Source organism: Sabethes cyaneus, chromosome 2 (genome assembly GCF_943734655.1).
Source record: "Sabethes cyaneus chromosome 2, idSabCyanKW18_F2, whole genome shotgun sequence".
NCBI classification, from domain to species: domain Eukaryota; kingdom Metazoa; phylum Arthropoda; class Insecta; order Diptera; family Culicidae; genus Sabethes; species Sabethes cyaneus.
In genome coordinates this window covers 53,002,574-53,016,457 of record NC_071354.1, presented here as the reverse complement: position 1 = coordinate 53,016,457, position 13,884 = coordinate 53,002,574, and the positions used below count along the sequence as shown (strand labels likewise).

At 38.4% G+C, this 13,884-nt stretch overlaps 1 protein-coding gene across 1 annotated transcript in view; it reads left to right on the top strand.

The window, feature by feature from the left end:
* The window catches only part of LOC128737902 (uncharacterized), a 237,860-nt gene that overhangs the window by 66,296 nt on the left and 157,680 nt on the right, over window positions 1–13,884 (top strand). The window contains exon 2 of the mRNA XM_053832667.1: window positions 9,688–9,733. Within this exon, the coding sequence (XP_053688642.1) occupies window positions 9,688–9,733 (46 nt within the window). The remainder of the gene's footprint in view (window positions 1–9,687; window positions 9,734–13,884) is intronic.

Here is a 13,884-nt window from a genome sequence, read left to right as displayed (position 1 = left end):
ATGAAGAAAATTCTACATTTGTGTAAGAAACGATCTTAAAATTAATAATAAATAACTGAAATACACGCAATTGTTTTTGTTCCAATACTATCTGAGCTTTAAAAGTGATGACCGTCGAAATTTTCAAAACTGTTATGTCATCACTAGTCTCTCAACTGCGTACAAACTATTTGAAATTGTAGATATTTAATCCTGACTAGAACAAAATGCTCTATTTCCACCGAATAACTCGAATTTATGCCTGGTCGATCCGTAAACATGTACCTTAGGTATTTCACGTCTACTTATATATCCCGCATGAAACAAAAATCATAATTTGATGTTATCTATACGGATTTAAAGACTGCGTTCGATCGCAGACCACAAAATATTGCTGCAGTTTGCTAACCACTCGGGTGTTCCTCAAGGCAGCAACATGGCACCTCTTCTGTTTTTGCTGTTTTTCAACGATATTGCTTCGCTGTTGCTAATGTTAGCTAATAACTTGAAATTGTATTCGGTATTTCGTTCCATAAATGATTTCTCCGGTTTCGAAGCTTCTTGGATGTGTTTATCGGCTGGTGTAGGAAAAAATGACTTGTCAAGTGATGACTTTCCGCCGCATCGCCAGTTAACTTGTTTTGCACTGCCCAATAAATGAACTTCAATGACGTTCGGGTACTACTTGACATCAAACTAACCTTCAACTTACATCGTACCACGGGTATCAAAAGTTTCCCTAAATTGCAAGTGACTTCAGCGACCCTAGCTTAAAGACTCGGTACAGTTCATTAGTTCGCCCGCTAATTCTGCTGAAATCTGGGTATCCAACGGGTGCTAAACGTTTCCTGAAGCTTGTGTTGAGAGACTTACTATAATGGAGCGATTTAGTAAATGTTCCATCGTATCCCGTTACCGTTTATTGGGTCTTCAGACACTTGACCAGCATACGAAAGTTTAGTAAGCAGTCTGCGTGGCAAAGATGTTGAATGGCGAGATCGATTCACTAACCGTCCTATCTCTTATGAACTTTCGTGCGTCGCAACACGTACTTAGCTGTATCTGAGTGCTGCAACCAAGATTTCTTCGGATCACCTGCCTGCATCCGTACATTGTCCGCTGTTGAAAGCTTATTTGAGTTCAATGAGCCGTCACTCAAGTTTACTCAAAACTTGTACAGTGCTTGACTTTTATATCCCTGTCAATTGCATATCTATACCTATAAAGAAGGATTTCTGTCTGTCTGTCTGTCTGTCTGTCTGTCTGTCTGTCTGTCCGTATGTTCCTTATAGAATCGAAAACTACTGAACAAATCGGCATGAAAATATGCATGAAGAGGTTTTTTGGGGCCAGGAAAGGTTTTAGTGATGGTTAGAAACCCCTCCCCCCACTAAGAGGGGGGGCTCCCACACAAATGAAACACAAATTTCTGCATAACTCGACAACTAATCAAGCAAATAGAACAAAATTTGGCATGTGGGTGTTTTCGGTGACAAGAATTTATTCTATGGTAAATTGAGACCCCTCCCCTATTTACAAGGGGAATTATAACTCCTCTCCTCTTTAAAAGGGGGGCCTTCCATACAAATTTCCTCATAACTCGAGAACTAATCAAGCAAATGGAACGAAATTTGCCATGTGAAGGTTTTCGAGGGCAAGAATATTTTCTATAGTAAATTAGGACCCCTCCCCACTTTAAGAGGGGGGGCTCCTGTACCAAAGAAACACAATTTTCCTCATAACTCGAGAAGTAATTAAGCAAATGGAACCAAATTTGGCATGTGGGTGTTTTTGGAGACAAAAATTTTTTCTATGATGAATTAGGACCCCTCCCCGTTTTAGGAGGGGGGGATCCTATACACATGAAATACAAATTTCCTCATAACTGAAGAACTAATCAAGCAAATGGAACAAAATTTGGCATGTGAAAGTTTTCGAGGGCAAGAATATTTTCTATGGTAAATAAGGACCCCTCCCCACTTTAAGAGGGGGGACTCCTATACAAACGAAATACAAATTTCCTCATAACTAGAGAACTAATCAAGCAAATAGAACCAAATTTGGCATGTGGAGGTTTCTGGAGGCAAAAATATTTTCTATGGTGAATTAGGACCCTTCCCAACTTTAAGAGGGGGTGCTTCTACACAAATGAAATACAAATTTCCTCATAATTCGAGAACTAATCAAGCAAATGGAACCATATTTGGCATGTGGGTATTTTTGGAGGCAACCATTTTTTCTATAATGAATTAGGACCCCTTACCTTTTTAAGAGGGGGGGCTCTCATACAAACGAAATACAAATTTCCTCATAACTCTAGAACTAATCAAGTAAATGGAACCAAATTTATCATGTGGGTGTTTTTGTAGGCAAGAATATTTTCTATGGTATATTTTCTATGGATTTCCCCACTTTAAGAGGAGGGGGGGCTCCTATACAAATGAAAAACAAATTTCCTCATAACTCGAGAACTAATCAAGCAAATGGAACCAAATTTGACATGTAAGTGGTTTTGGACGCAAGATTTTTTTCTATGGTGAATTAAGACCTCTCTTCTTTAGAAAGCGAGTTATGGCCCATCTCCCCTTTAAGAGGGTGGGCTTCCATACAAATGAAATGCAAATTTCCTCTTATCTCGAGAAATAATCAATCAAATGGAACCAAATTTGGCATGTGGGAGTTTTAGATGGCAGAAATTTTTTCTATGGTGAATTACAACCCCTTCCCCTTTTAAGAGGGGAGCTCCCATACAAATGAAATTCAAATTTTCTTATAACTTGAGAACTAATCAAGCAAATGGAACCAAATTTAGCATGTGGGAGATTTTGGAGTCTTGAATTTATTTTACGATAGTTAGAGACCTCTCACCCCTGTGTACTCTCATACAAATAAAACAGAAATTTTTGCGAAACTCAAAAACTAATCGAACTCGAGAAATTCGAGACTCTTTCATAAAACATTAGTCAATACAAGACCACAAAAACTATCTATAGTAACACTAGATCATTCAGGACGAGACGGTCGCGAGTGCTGCCGGTGACCCGCCGTCGGAAGCGCCGCCCACTGGGGGGCTTGCAAAACTCGAGATTGTGACAAAGATCATCCGAGATTCATGATTTATGTACAACACAGGTTAATTTGTGGCAATACGAAGTTTGTCGGGTCAGCTAGTTACAAATAAATAAATTGATAAAACCATATAGGTATTTGGTCGTCCACATTGGAAGCCATCCAACGCAAATTCGTTCAATGCGCGCTTAAATATCTTCCCTGGAGAAACACATACAATCTGCCTCCGCATCAAGACCGCTGTCGTTTGTTGTTGAATATGACGACCGACGAGACGAAAAATAGAATTCTCTTTATTAGGAAGGTTTTAGTCGGCGAATTAGATTGTCCCGCTATCCTGGCTCAAATCAACATCAGTGCCATTCCAAGTTCTCTGCGAAATAGAGAGTTTCTTCAGCTGGACTTTAGATGCACTGAATTTGGCCAGAATGAACCCATTTGTGTTATGCGTTATGTGTTATGTGTTATGCAACAACTGATGCTCTTAGGGGCTTTTAGTTATGTTAGTTAGTTAGCGTTTTTATGCATGTAGATAACATCGTCAGATGAATTTTTGAACAAATAAAAAAATTGATACAAAAAGTACGAGTCTGAAAAAATCTGAGACGTCCAGTATATTTTCAATTGATCAGTAACACGCGTACTATGCGTTTGGATACTGATGGATACTGATATCATATACCAACCGCTTAGGCTACAACTTTTGCGCTTTTTGATCAAATAATTCAGCCGTTTTAAATCTATCATCTGTGCATTCACTTGTGTGATGCGTTAAATTAATTCAAATTAATTATAATTTTTCAAATTTTGTAATTGATACCACTGACTTCTGACATAAATTTACATAACACCCTTATCATGCAGTCATATTCAATGTTCAATCTACCATTAGGAGACAATGCATCTATAAAATATTGCGATGCATGAAGCATAATAAATTTTTACTTTCGGTGCGCTTTGACTCAGACTTCATGTAGCATGATAGACATTCCTTACCATCCATCAGAGTCCGCTCAGTTATGCTTTGATCTTTTAATTATTTCGGGAAAGTCTCTATCTAACGCAGGGTCACGCATTGGTCACAGCAATTAAATGCCAGTTTAAACCGCTCGCCGGCTACCTACCGACCATCTTCCGCCGCGCCGGCGATAATTGTCATGCGGGTTCAATTTTATTAGATTTTGGGTTTACTGGCCGCGGATGACATTCACTTCAAACTGAAATGAAAGCATCTGGAAATTATGTCGTGATCAGTCGCTTCTGCACGGTATAAGTAAACGCATCAGGTTCACGACGACATCAGCAAAGATTAATGCTGCTGCTGCTGCTACTGTTAGGGGGAAACTAATTTGCAGCGCACTCTCCAACATTTAATTGCTTTCGGAGTTCCTCTTTGGAGGTTGTTTCAGCGCTCTCTCTCGGTAGGTACCGCACTCGCCAAGCCGTGGCCAACTTTCATAATTCTTTTTAATTATAAGATTTTTGGCGACCTAGTCGTTCAATTTGACTTGCACAAAATGGAAAAGTTTGCGTTATTACATTTTCCTCCGGTATTCTTTGCTACCTACCGTCGTCGGTATTTTGGAGCTCAATAATGAACCTAGCATAGTCCTGCAAACTGCTGGAGGGTGCATTGGAGAATGAAGATGAACGATACAATTGGAACAGACAGACAGACGGAGAAGTTAAAAATAAATCTTTCCGAACTGCTTCAACTAAGATGAGTCCGTCAGGAGCAGAATTTTTATGAGTTTCATTTTTAACAGAGCTTGCGGAAATTAAAACCGAACAACAATAGATTTTAATTTTTTCCCGAGGAAACTTATCAGATTTTACGATCGTACTATCTCTTCTTTTAAATCGCCAAATTCAATTTCGACGGTACTAACGAAATTGTCCTCACCTAAAACACTATTCCGTGTTGGAAAAACACATTCATCTAGCGGGAGGAGCGAAGTCTAGCAAGTGATAAATTTTCATTCCACGCCAGGCTCAAACCAGCTTCTTCGCGGTAGTTTGTCGCCACGACCGAACTGCAACCAAGGCGAACATCAATCGATAAGATAAGCAGATTAAAAGTTGCTAAGTCCCGGGGATAAAAGTTCACAGCACTTGTTCTTTGGCGTCTGCACCCAACGAAGGAGGAAGGAAGATCTTCTCCTCTTAGGTGGAACGCAAATTGTCGACCCCGCTGCTGCTATCACGAACGTAGAGATCAAATCTGAAGCGACACCGGAAATAGAGCACGCAGGCGGAAAAACAGGAGGATTACAATTTCATTTATTTGAGGATAGGATTAAAACTTTCTCTCCGGGTGCTCCGCGCCGGTCATCAGCAGGCTGATAAGGGGGGAGTATAAGCATCCTGCCGGGCGGGTGTTGTCATCACTACTACCACCATCACTGGATTCGAAGGTTGCCCTGCTGGAGGTAGGTAGGAAAAAGGGCGGGTGTCGGAAAAACAAAGTTCCAACATCATTTGTGTGGAAATGAGCAGTAGCATCTATTAAACTTGTTAATGCTCTGCGCTGTGTTTGTTGTGCTTCTTCGGGCTTTTCTCGGCGCCGCCGAGTGAGTGCGGAAAAGAGTTGATCCGGCAGGGTTCATTGTTATGCGGCGGTGGAAGGGTCAGCCAGCAGCGCCAGTAACTCTCACAGCTGGGTCTAGCTGGCCAGCCGCTTCATTCTTGGTCTTTTCGACGATTATCGCCGGACCAAGACAGTAACTGTGAACGATAAGAACTTCTCTACGGGTCACGCTGGGGAATCGATTATGGAGGGTGTTATGGCTTTGGCTGAAGTTTTATTATAAGCAGTCTGTTCTGCCCTTCTGAGTTTATATTATACTTAACGATAGCCATTCCAGTTAATAACCTACTGGCAAGTAATGTGGCACTGACAGAAGAAGTGATGATACAGCAGCAATGCTAGTCGAAATGAAATCAATTTCGGTACATTTAATCAACCTAAAACACCACAGTTAAATTATTGATTTTGTGAATAAGCAAAAAATCGGATTAAATATTCGATTCCAAAGAAACTAGTTTGTCTCGTTTATCACGAAAACTTACATGAGGTGTGGACACTAAAGGCACGTTTAACAAGTTTACAGACGCTGGCTGTTGGGATTGCTTCCCCGTCAATCCTTTTTCTTTCGTTATTTTGTTCACTCACTCGAGTTCGGAAATTTGATATTGTGGTCTTCCTGACCCGTGGCTGTGGTTTCCGCACCCGATTCGTTGCCTGCGTTGCGTTCTTCAAACGGGATTGGGAAGTTTTCTCATCGAATCTTTTTTTTCTCGCCTCCTTCTCAGGTCACACGCTATGTCTGAAGGGTGCGATTATGCAACTTTGATGTACATAAAATTTTCTTTTACAGCGTATTAGTATAGGTCTTCACGATTCAGAAAATGCTAATTTTAAAAAAATCCATCGGGAAAAAATTGAAAAAAGTTAATTTGAATATTTTAGCTGTAATCAACCGGATACAGGTAACGCACTTAGTAATTCCATCATCAAAAGTGCTCCGATTTTGTTCAAACTTTGTGAATTGGTTCTTTTTATGGAAATTTCAGACCCGAATTTTTAATGTGGCGCTTAGGGCGCTCCCTCTTAATTTGGGGTGGTCCAAAAAATCAGCATCCCTGTCATGACACCTTCCTTTGAATACTGAACTTTTAAATGCCACTATTGACACGAGATCTTTAAATATTTAAATTTTTGTGCTTGATTGAATGAAAAAGGTTAAATATAGAGAATTTAATTTTAAATAACTCGAAATAGTGGACCCCTCGTTCGTCAAGTGGCCAGGCAGTATTAAAAAGAGTTGATTTTTGGTGAACTTCAACATTTTTATCGTGTGATATTCCCTAAATTTGCTATATAAATAAATAACAAATGAAACGGTTTTGTAAAAAGAAATTCAAATTATGTGAAACATTTTTAGTGGTCCTCTTCGATTTGTCGTCATATTAGATTAGTTCAAGAAATTGACTTGTTTTTGGCACATCAATCGATTTTATCAAAGATCTAAGACGGCCGCTAACATTATTTCCACTTAATTTGAAAACACTATCTTTCTTCTTTACGAAACTATGCTGTTTGTTAATTATTTCATAGCAAATTTAGGTAATATTATATGACAAAGATGGATTGGCTACAAATCAACTTTTAGAAAATTGGTGAGCGAGGGATCCACAGTGTCAAGTTGTTAAAAATGTAATTCTTAGCATTTAGTTATTTTCAATTAACCAAGCATAAAAACTTCAATATTGAAAGACCCCTTGTTTTAACCCCTAATTGATACTCATTCTATATTTCATTGTCTAATTTCGGTATGTTCCGCTTGATATAATGTCAAAAGGCTCCAAATTCTCGTTATTTAGATGAATTTGAGCAAATTCAATCGTTTGAATAGAAACATGGGAGAAGAAATTTGAGTTTTGCGCAGTAAAAATCTAATACCCCGATCGGGTACAGGCGTATCCACAAACTGTATCTCCAAAATAAACAAAAAGATAAACGTGTCTAGATTTTTGATAAATTTTGTACAAAATTTTAAGCTTTCAAAATATATAAAAGCTGGGAGCTTATTTGTTGTCATTGCATGGAAACATGTTCAATGTTTATGGTAATTATGTCATGGTTTGGGTTTCAAACCAATATTATATTATTCATAAAAGGTAATATAGGTTACATTGCAACGTTTATTAAATGCTCATTGATGTAACTTTCGACTGCTATCAATATTGTTGTAATCGTTTGAGCGATTCAAAAGTTAAATATTTAAAAGAAAGTGTCATGACACAGATGATGATTTTTTGGACCACTCTAAGTGGTCGACACGCCCTATCCCAAGAGTGTGTACCCTAAGCGGCAAATAAAAACTACAGGTCTCAACTTATCAGAAAAAGAACAGCAAATTCACAAAGTTTGAACCAAATCGGAGTACTTTTGATCATAGAATTACCAAGTTCGTGAAGGTGTACGCATGTGGTAATTCCATGATCAAAAGTACTCTGTATGATCCCGGTTGAATACAGCTAAAATATTCAAATTAACTTTTTTCAATTTTTTCCCGATGGATTATTTTAAAATTAGTATTTTCTGAATCGTGAAGACCTGTACTAATACGTTGTGAAAGAAAATTTTATGTACATCAAAGTTGCATAATCGCACCCTTCAGACATAGCGTGGGTCATCACCTCAGCACAGCCAACGTGGCTGATGGCTTCACTAAAATAAGCTCCATTTCTTAACCGCTTCATGACTTTATTTTTTTATTTTTTTTTTGGTTGCTTCCGTCTGGAACCTTACATTATTTGCTTCTCTTCAGATTGTCAGCATTCATAGAGGTAGGCGAGACAACTTCGCTGTTAGTTGGAACAAAACCCGTCCTAATGGCCAAAGCCTTCAGGCTTCGGCAGCTTGGGGCAGACTTTCAAATTGGAAGGCGTAAAAACGGCTTAGTCAGATTATTGCCTGCCTTTCCTGCAATTCATTCACAGTCCAGATTTTCGCCGTCCGAAAGTCGAACCCGTTGCGGCGCGGACCTTTCCGGCACCGAAGGTGCGGTGATGGGGATTGGCACCACCGCCGTTAAAACTTTTTCGTATAATATTGAACGGCATCGTAATTTGCATAATTTGATCATCTCGTTTTTTGCCAAGATGGATCATTTGGCGAGAGTCAGTTGGATTGGGACTAACTCAAATCCTTTCGAGCCCTTGATGCCGGATGTGCTGCCAAAAAAAAGAGCTTCCGGTGAGGTTAAGCGATCTGTGCCAGCCAGCCAGCCAGGCAAGCACAGATTGATGACGGAAAGGGACCATCCCGACGTGGACCGAAAAAAATCTAGCTTCAGCTATTGGAAGGAAGAATCAATATTGTTGGAGCCATTGTACATTGCTAGCTACTGCCTCCGGGTGGAGCCGACAGCTGAATCAAGTCACTTGGCTGTTTTCGTTGGTTGTTGACGCTGTGATGCTGCTCAGAGCTGGGCGGCTGGGCAGGAAAGCGAAATTGATTTCTATAACGTATTTTTATGCAAATCACGTTTAGTTGAAAACATATGCCGCAACAGCCAACAGCCAGTTAGCCAAGCCCCCGGCTGATTGTGCAGGGAATTTGCAGCGTCTAATAGAGGATTGAACGATTTTCTTATCGGCCAGATGGTATCGCAAAACAATTTCCTCGCCCATCCGATGATGATAGCTGAAAATTTTGATAGACGGAGAATAATTTTGCTGCCAAACAAAGAACGATGAAGGATGCGAAGAAAAATGGTTCAAATAAATTGCCTTCTTTTATAGAAGGGCGAGGAAAAAACCATCGAAGTTAAAATTATCTTGCGTGAGAGCAGTCCGAGGAATCTTATCGCTTAAATTAAATGTGGAACATTCTGTGAAATTGATAATGATAATGATAAATTGAAAACAGTTGCTATTCGTTTCACGGTTATTTTGATGACTGACTTTACGTTAAAAGCCAATTCATAGCATTTCGACTTTCTTTATCAGGCACCAAACGAGATAACAAGTGAAAAAAGAAGAAAGAAACGCCTCGTTAGTATCGCAGATTGGGTCAAACTATAATATCTTAGCTCACATTATTAACAGTAACCTTTTTCATCCCCCTTGCAGTGGAAATCACGGTGGTGTGTTATGCGGAAGCTATCTCCAGTAGCAGGTAAGTTCTCGTTCGAATATAGGTACATGGAAAGGGACGATCCACTTATCGATAAACCCAACGCAAATCTCGAAACAAATTTAATTTTCCAGAAGTGTGTGACACCCCTTTGTCGATTGTCCGAAATTCTTATCGCACAAAAAACACCACTCCGGGTTTTTAGTATCAATATCTCAGCCCGAAAATCCTTTGATCCCCTTTGCCGGAGGAGCGTGCACGCTGGCTGGTGCGTATGTTTGCTATGCTGCACTGATTCCCAACAACGAACGCAACCAACAACGCCGCGCCGGCAACAACGGAGTCATCCCCATTCGGGTTACGTGTTCCTGAATGATGCGCTGCTGCTCGGCTGTTTTCCATAACGAAGGGAGATATTGAACAATTTTATTACCCGGAAACGTAGTTATGTGTAACCCTTAGTGGAGTATGGACACTGAAAGAAATCTTTGGTGAGGCTTGAACTTCGAAAGTTTTTGAATTACAAAATCTAAAATTGTTTTTTTTATGTTGTCTATTTAACAATTTAACCATCCTTGGTTTTATGAAGGCCACTTAATTCTTTAATAATACTGTAGGGCATATAATTTCGTAGCAGATTAGTTGATTTATTTAGTTTTCTTCGGAGTTGGTAGTTACTTCAATAACCAATATCTTATCCCATCAAAATTCAAACTTTAAGTTTAATTCCTAATTAATTTTAAAGTAAAATCAAGCAACGTCAACCAATTCAAATTTGCGGCTAATTTCATGCCGGTTTCTAGTAAAATTCAAGTCTTATTTTTAGTTTAATTTAAAGTACAATTTCAAGCTTGATTTTGAGTCCGATTACTAGTCTAAACCAATTCCAATTCAAGGCTCCGATTTCAAGTCCAATTTTATGTCCAGTTTCAAGTTCAATATGAGTTTAAATTCAACCCTTCCTCATTATGTCCGATTTTATGTTCTATATTAAGTCCAACTTTAGATCTAATTTAATTCCAATTTAAATCCGATTTCAAGTCCAGTTTATGTAGGATTTCATGTCTTAAGTCCAATTTTATCTCTAGTTTCAAGTTAAAGTTCACTTTCAAGTCCAATTTCGAATCTAATTGAATTCTAAACTAAGTATCGGCTTCAAATCTAATATTAGGTACAATTTAAAGTACAATTTTAGGCCAATTTTATGGCTCATTTAAGGCCCAATTTTCACTCAAATTTCAAGTCTATTCTCTATTCTGATTTCAAATGCAATTTCAGGTCCAATGTATGTCTAATTTTAAGCCTAATTTATAATCTAATTTTACGACCTATTTCAAGCCCAAGTTCAAACCTTATTTCCTAATTTCAAGTTCAATTTGAAGCCTAATTTCAAGTCCCATTTTAAACCCGATTTGAAATAAAACTTAAAGTCCATGTTGAAGCCCGAATTCAAATTCAAGTTCACGGTGTTCAAAACACCGTTATTAAAAAATAAAATAGGATATTTATACGGAAAATGCCAGTTGGTTTGTATTGCACCTCTGAGCCAATTTAAAAAAAAATCGATCGACGAATTTTTGAGTTACGCCCTTTTGAAGTTTTAAAGGGCTGATTGCTCATATAAAGTAAATAAAAATCTTCAATCCAAAATCCAAAATGAACGTAAATCACAGTCGGTATTGATTTTTATGCAACATATGCCCATTGCCGACCATTTTAGGAAATTTACGCAGTATTGGGACTAACCGGAAATGATCCGAATTTAGGGGGCATAGTACTTTTTTAATTTAAAAAAATCGAAATTTTTTTTATTGATTATTTCGAAAGATTAACATTTTGACCATATGTGTTTCAAATCTTTTCGATGAATTCCAGAAATTGACAAAGTTACAGCTATTTGTACCGCGCATGTCTGGAGCGATTATACAGCGAATAAAAACTTCAACATCGTTTTTCTCGAAACCAGGTTTTGAAAGTCGGTACCATAAATATCTCAAGAACGGGTCAAGCAATTCTCATGATTCTTTTTTTGTTTCAAAGCCAACAAAATTATCTAGTGTTTGACCCATCCTTTTTTCGATTTCTTTTTTTTTTCGACTAAAAAGCTTACTTTTATGTTTGAATGTCCGCCATTTTGTTATGCGTTCGAATTTAAAAAAAAGGATGGGTCAAACACGAGATAATTTAATATACTTTCATATCGTTTTGGAATTTTTCAATTCGGATAAGCCCCCCAGCGCCAATCTATGGTACCGTAAATCATGTTTTTTTCGAATGATCATGTTCAAGGAGCCGTAGGGGAGAGGGGAAGAGGGTCACATATGCAAACAAAATTGTAAATATTATTATTCGTCCATGAACAAAAACCTATCGTGCGATACCTTAAATGACACTAGAATTCAATAAATAAATCAATGGAAGTTAAATCTACTATTTAGGGTTAGATTTGGTCATATCTGGACATATTTGGGGGACCCCGAGAACTCTTGGGGAGTCAATAACACAATCTGGTACATTTTTGATAATAAAGACATGTTCGGAATCAGCCATTGTGGTTCTTGGTACTCAATTTGACTTACTTGGATCTATTTTAAAAGTTTTAGTGTGATTTAAGGTGTCGTATGATGAATTTTTGTTCATGTTCGAAATTGGTCATTTCCTAAAGTTTTCCGGAGTCCCCAAAACATGTCCAGATATGACCAACTTTGACCCTAGATAGCCAATTTGGCTTTTATTGATCTAGTTATTGAATTCTAGTGTGATTTAAGGTGCCGCACGATAAGTTTTTGTTTATGGATGAAACTAGGACGAAACTTGTCTGGGTGTTCCCGGAAGTCTCCGGATCTTGTCCATATATAACCAACGTGGCGCTAGGTAGTTGATCTGACTGACAGTGATCTAGTTTTAAAATTCTGGCGTATTTGAGTTGTCGCATGATAAGTATTTGATCATGTTCGATACTGGCTATTTTCCACTTAATCCGGAACATTTCCGGTTAGTCCCAATACTGCGAAAAATTCCTAAAGTAGTCGGCAATGGGCATATGTTGCATAAAAAATCAATACCGACTGTGATTTACGTTCATTTTGGAAGTGTATATGAAGATTTTTGTTTACTTTATATGAGCAATCAGCCCTTTAAAACTTCAAAAGGGCGTAACTCAAAAATTCGTCGATCGATTTTTTTAAAAATTGGCTCAGAAGTGTAGGATGGCAATATAAACCAACTGGCATTTTCCGTTTAAATGGCCTATTTTATTTTTAATAACGTTATTTTGAACACCGTGAAGTTCATATTCTAAACTATTGTCAAGTCCAATTTGGCTTTTTTCCTGGTCGCTCGATCAGCACAAATCTGGTGGAGTTCAGCTCATTTTGTCTACAACATATGGAAGGTGGAGCACAAGTCGACACGGTGTATACTGACAACAAAGCTGCGTGCGATCGGGTTGACCACACCATATTGCTTGCTAAAATAAAGCATCTCGGTGCATCTGCTGCTTTTGTTCGGTGGTTGAAATCTTTTCTTGAAATCCGCTGTCTTTCTGTGAAACTGGGGAGCACTGAGTATTGCGGCTTCCGGGCAGCAACGTCGGACCCTTGCTATTTTCGCTGTATTACAACGATGTCTGCATGATACTCCCTCCAGGGTGCAGATACTTGTGTATGCTGATGACCTCAAAATCTACCTTGCAGTTCACTAATAGCTAATAATAGCTAATCGATTTGTTTTGTGCTTGCTGTGTATGCAACCGGCTCAGTTTCAGCTCTGTATCAGTTACAGCCGAAAGAAGGCTACAATCCAATATAATCCAGAATATTGAGCGCGTAACAGTCGTCAAGGATCTTAGTGTTCTGTTGGATACTGCTGTATTTTTTTATTAGAGTGGCTTTCACCACATGTGCTGTATTTGTTGGAAAGACATTATGTTGAAGAATTGATGCCTCTTGGATTCTGGTAAGGATCAATTCGTTCTACTGACTTCTTCAGAATTCCATTTCATCGGATATTATATGGTCAAAATGAATCTGTTACCGCTATGAGTGCAATTTTCAACTCTATGTTCTACTTGTTTGATTTTAATATTAGCAGTGAAACGTTCAAGTGTCGTTTACGTAATCGTAGTTCATTTTAATTTGTTAGTTAGTAGTTTTTTTCTATTTCATGTAGACCATGTTGTCAGATGATCCGAA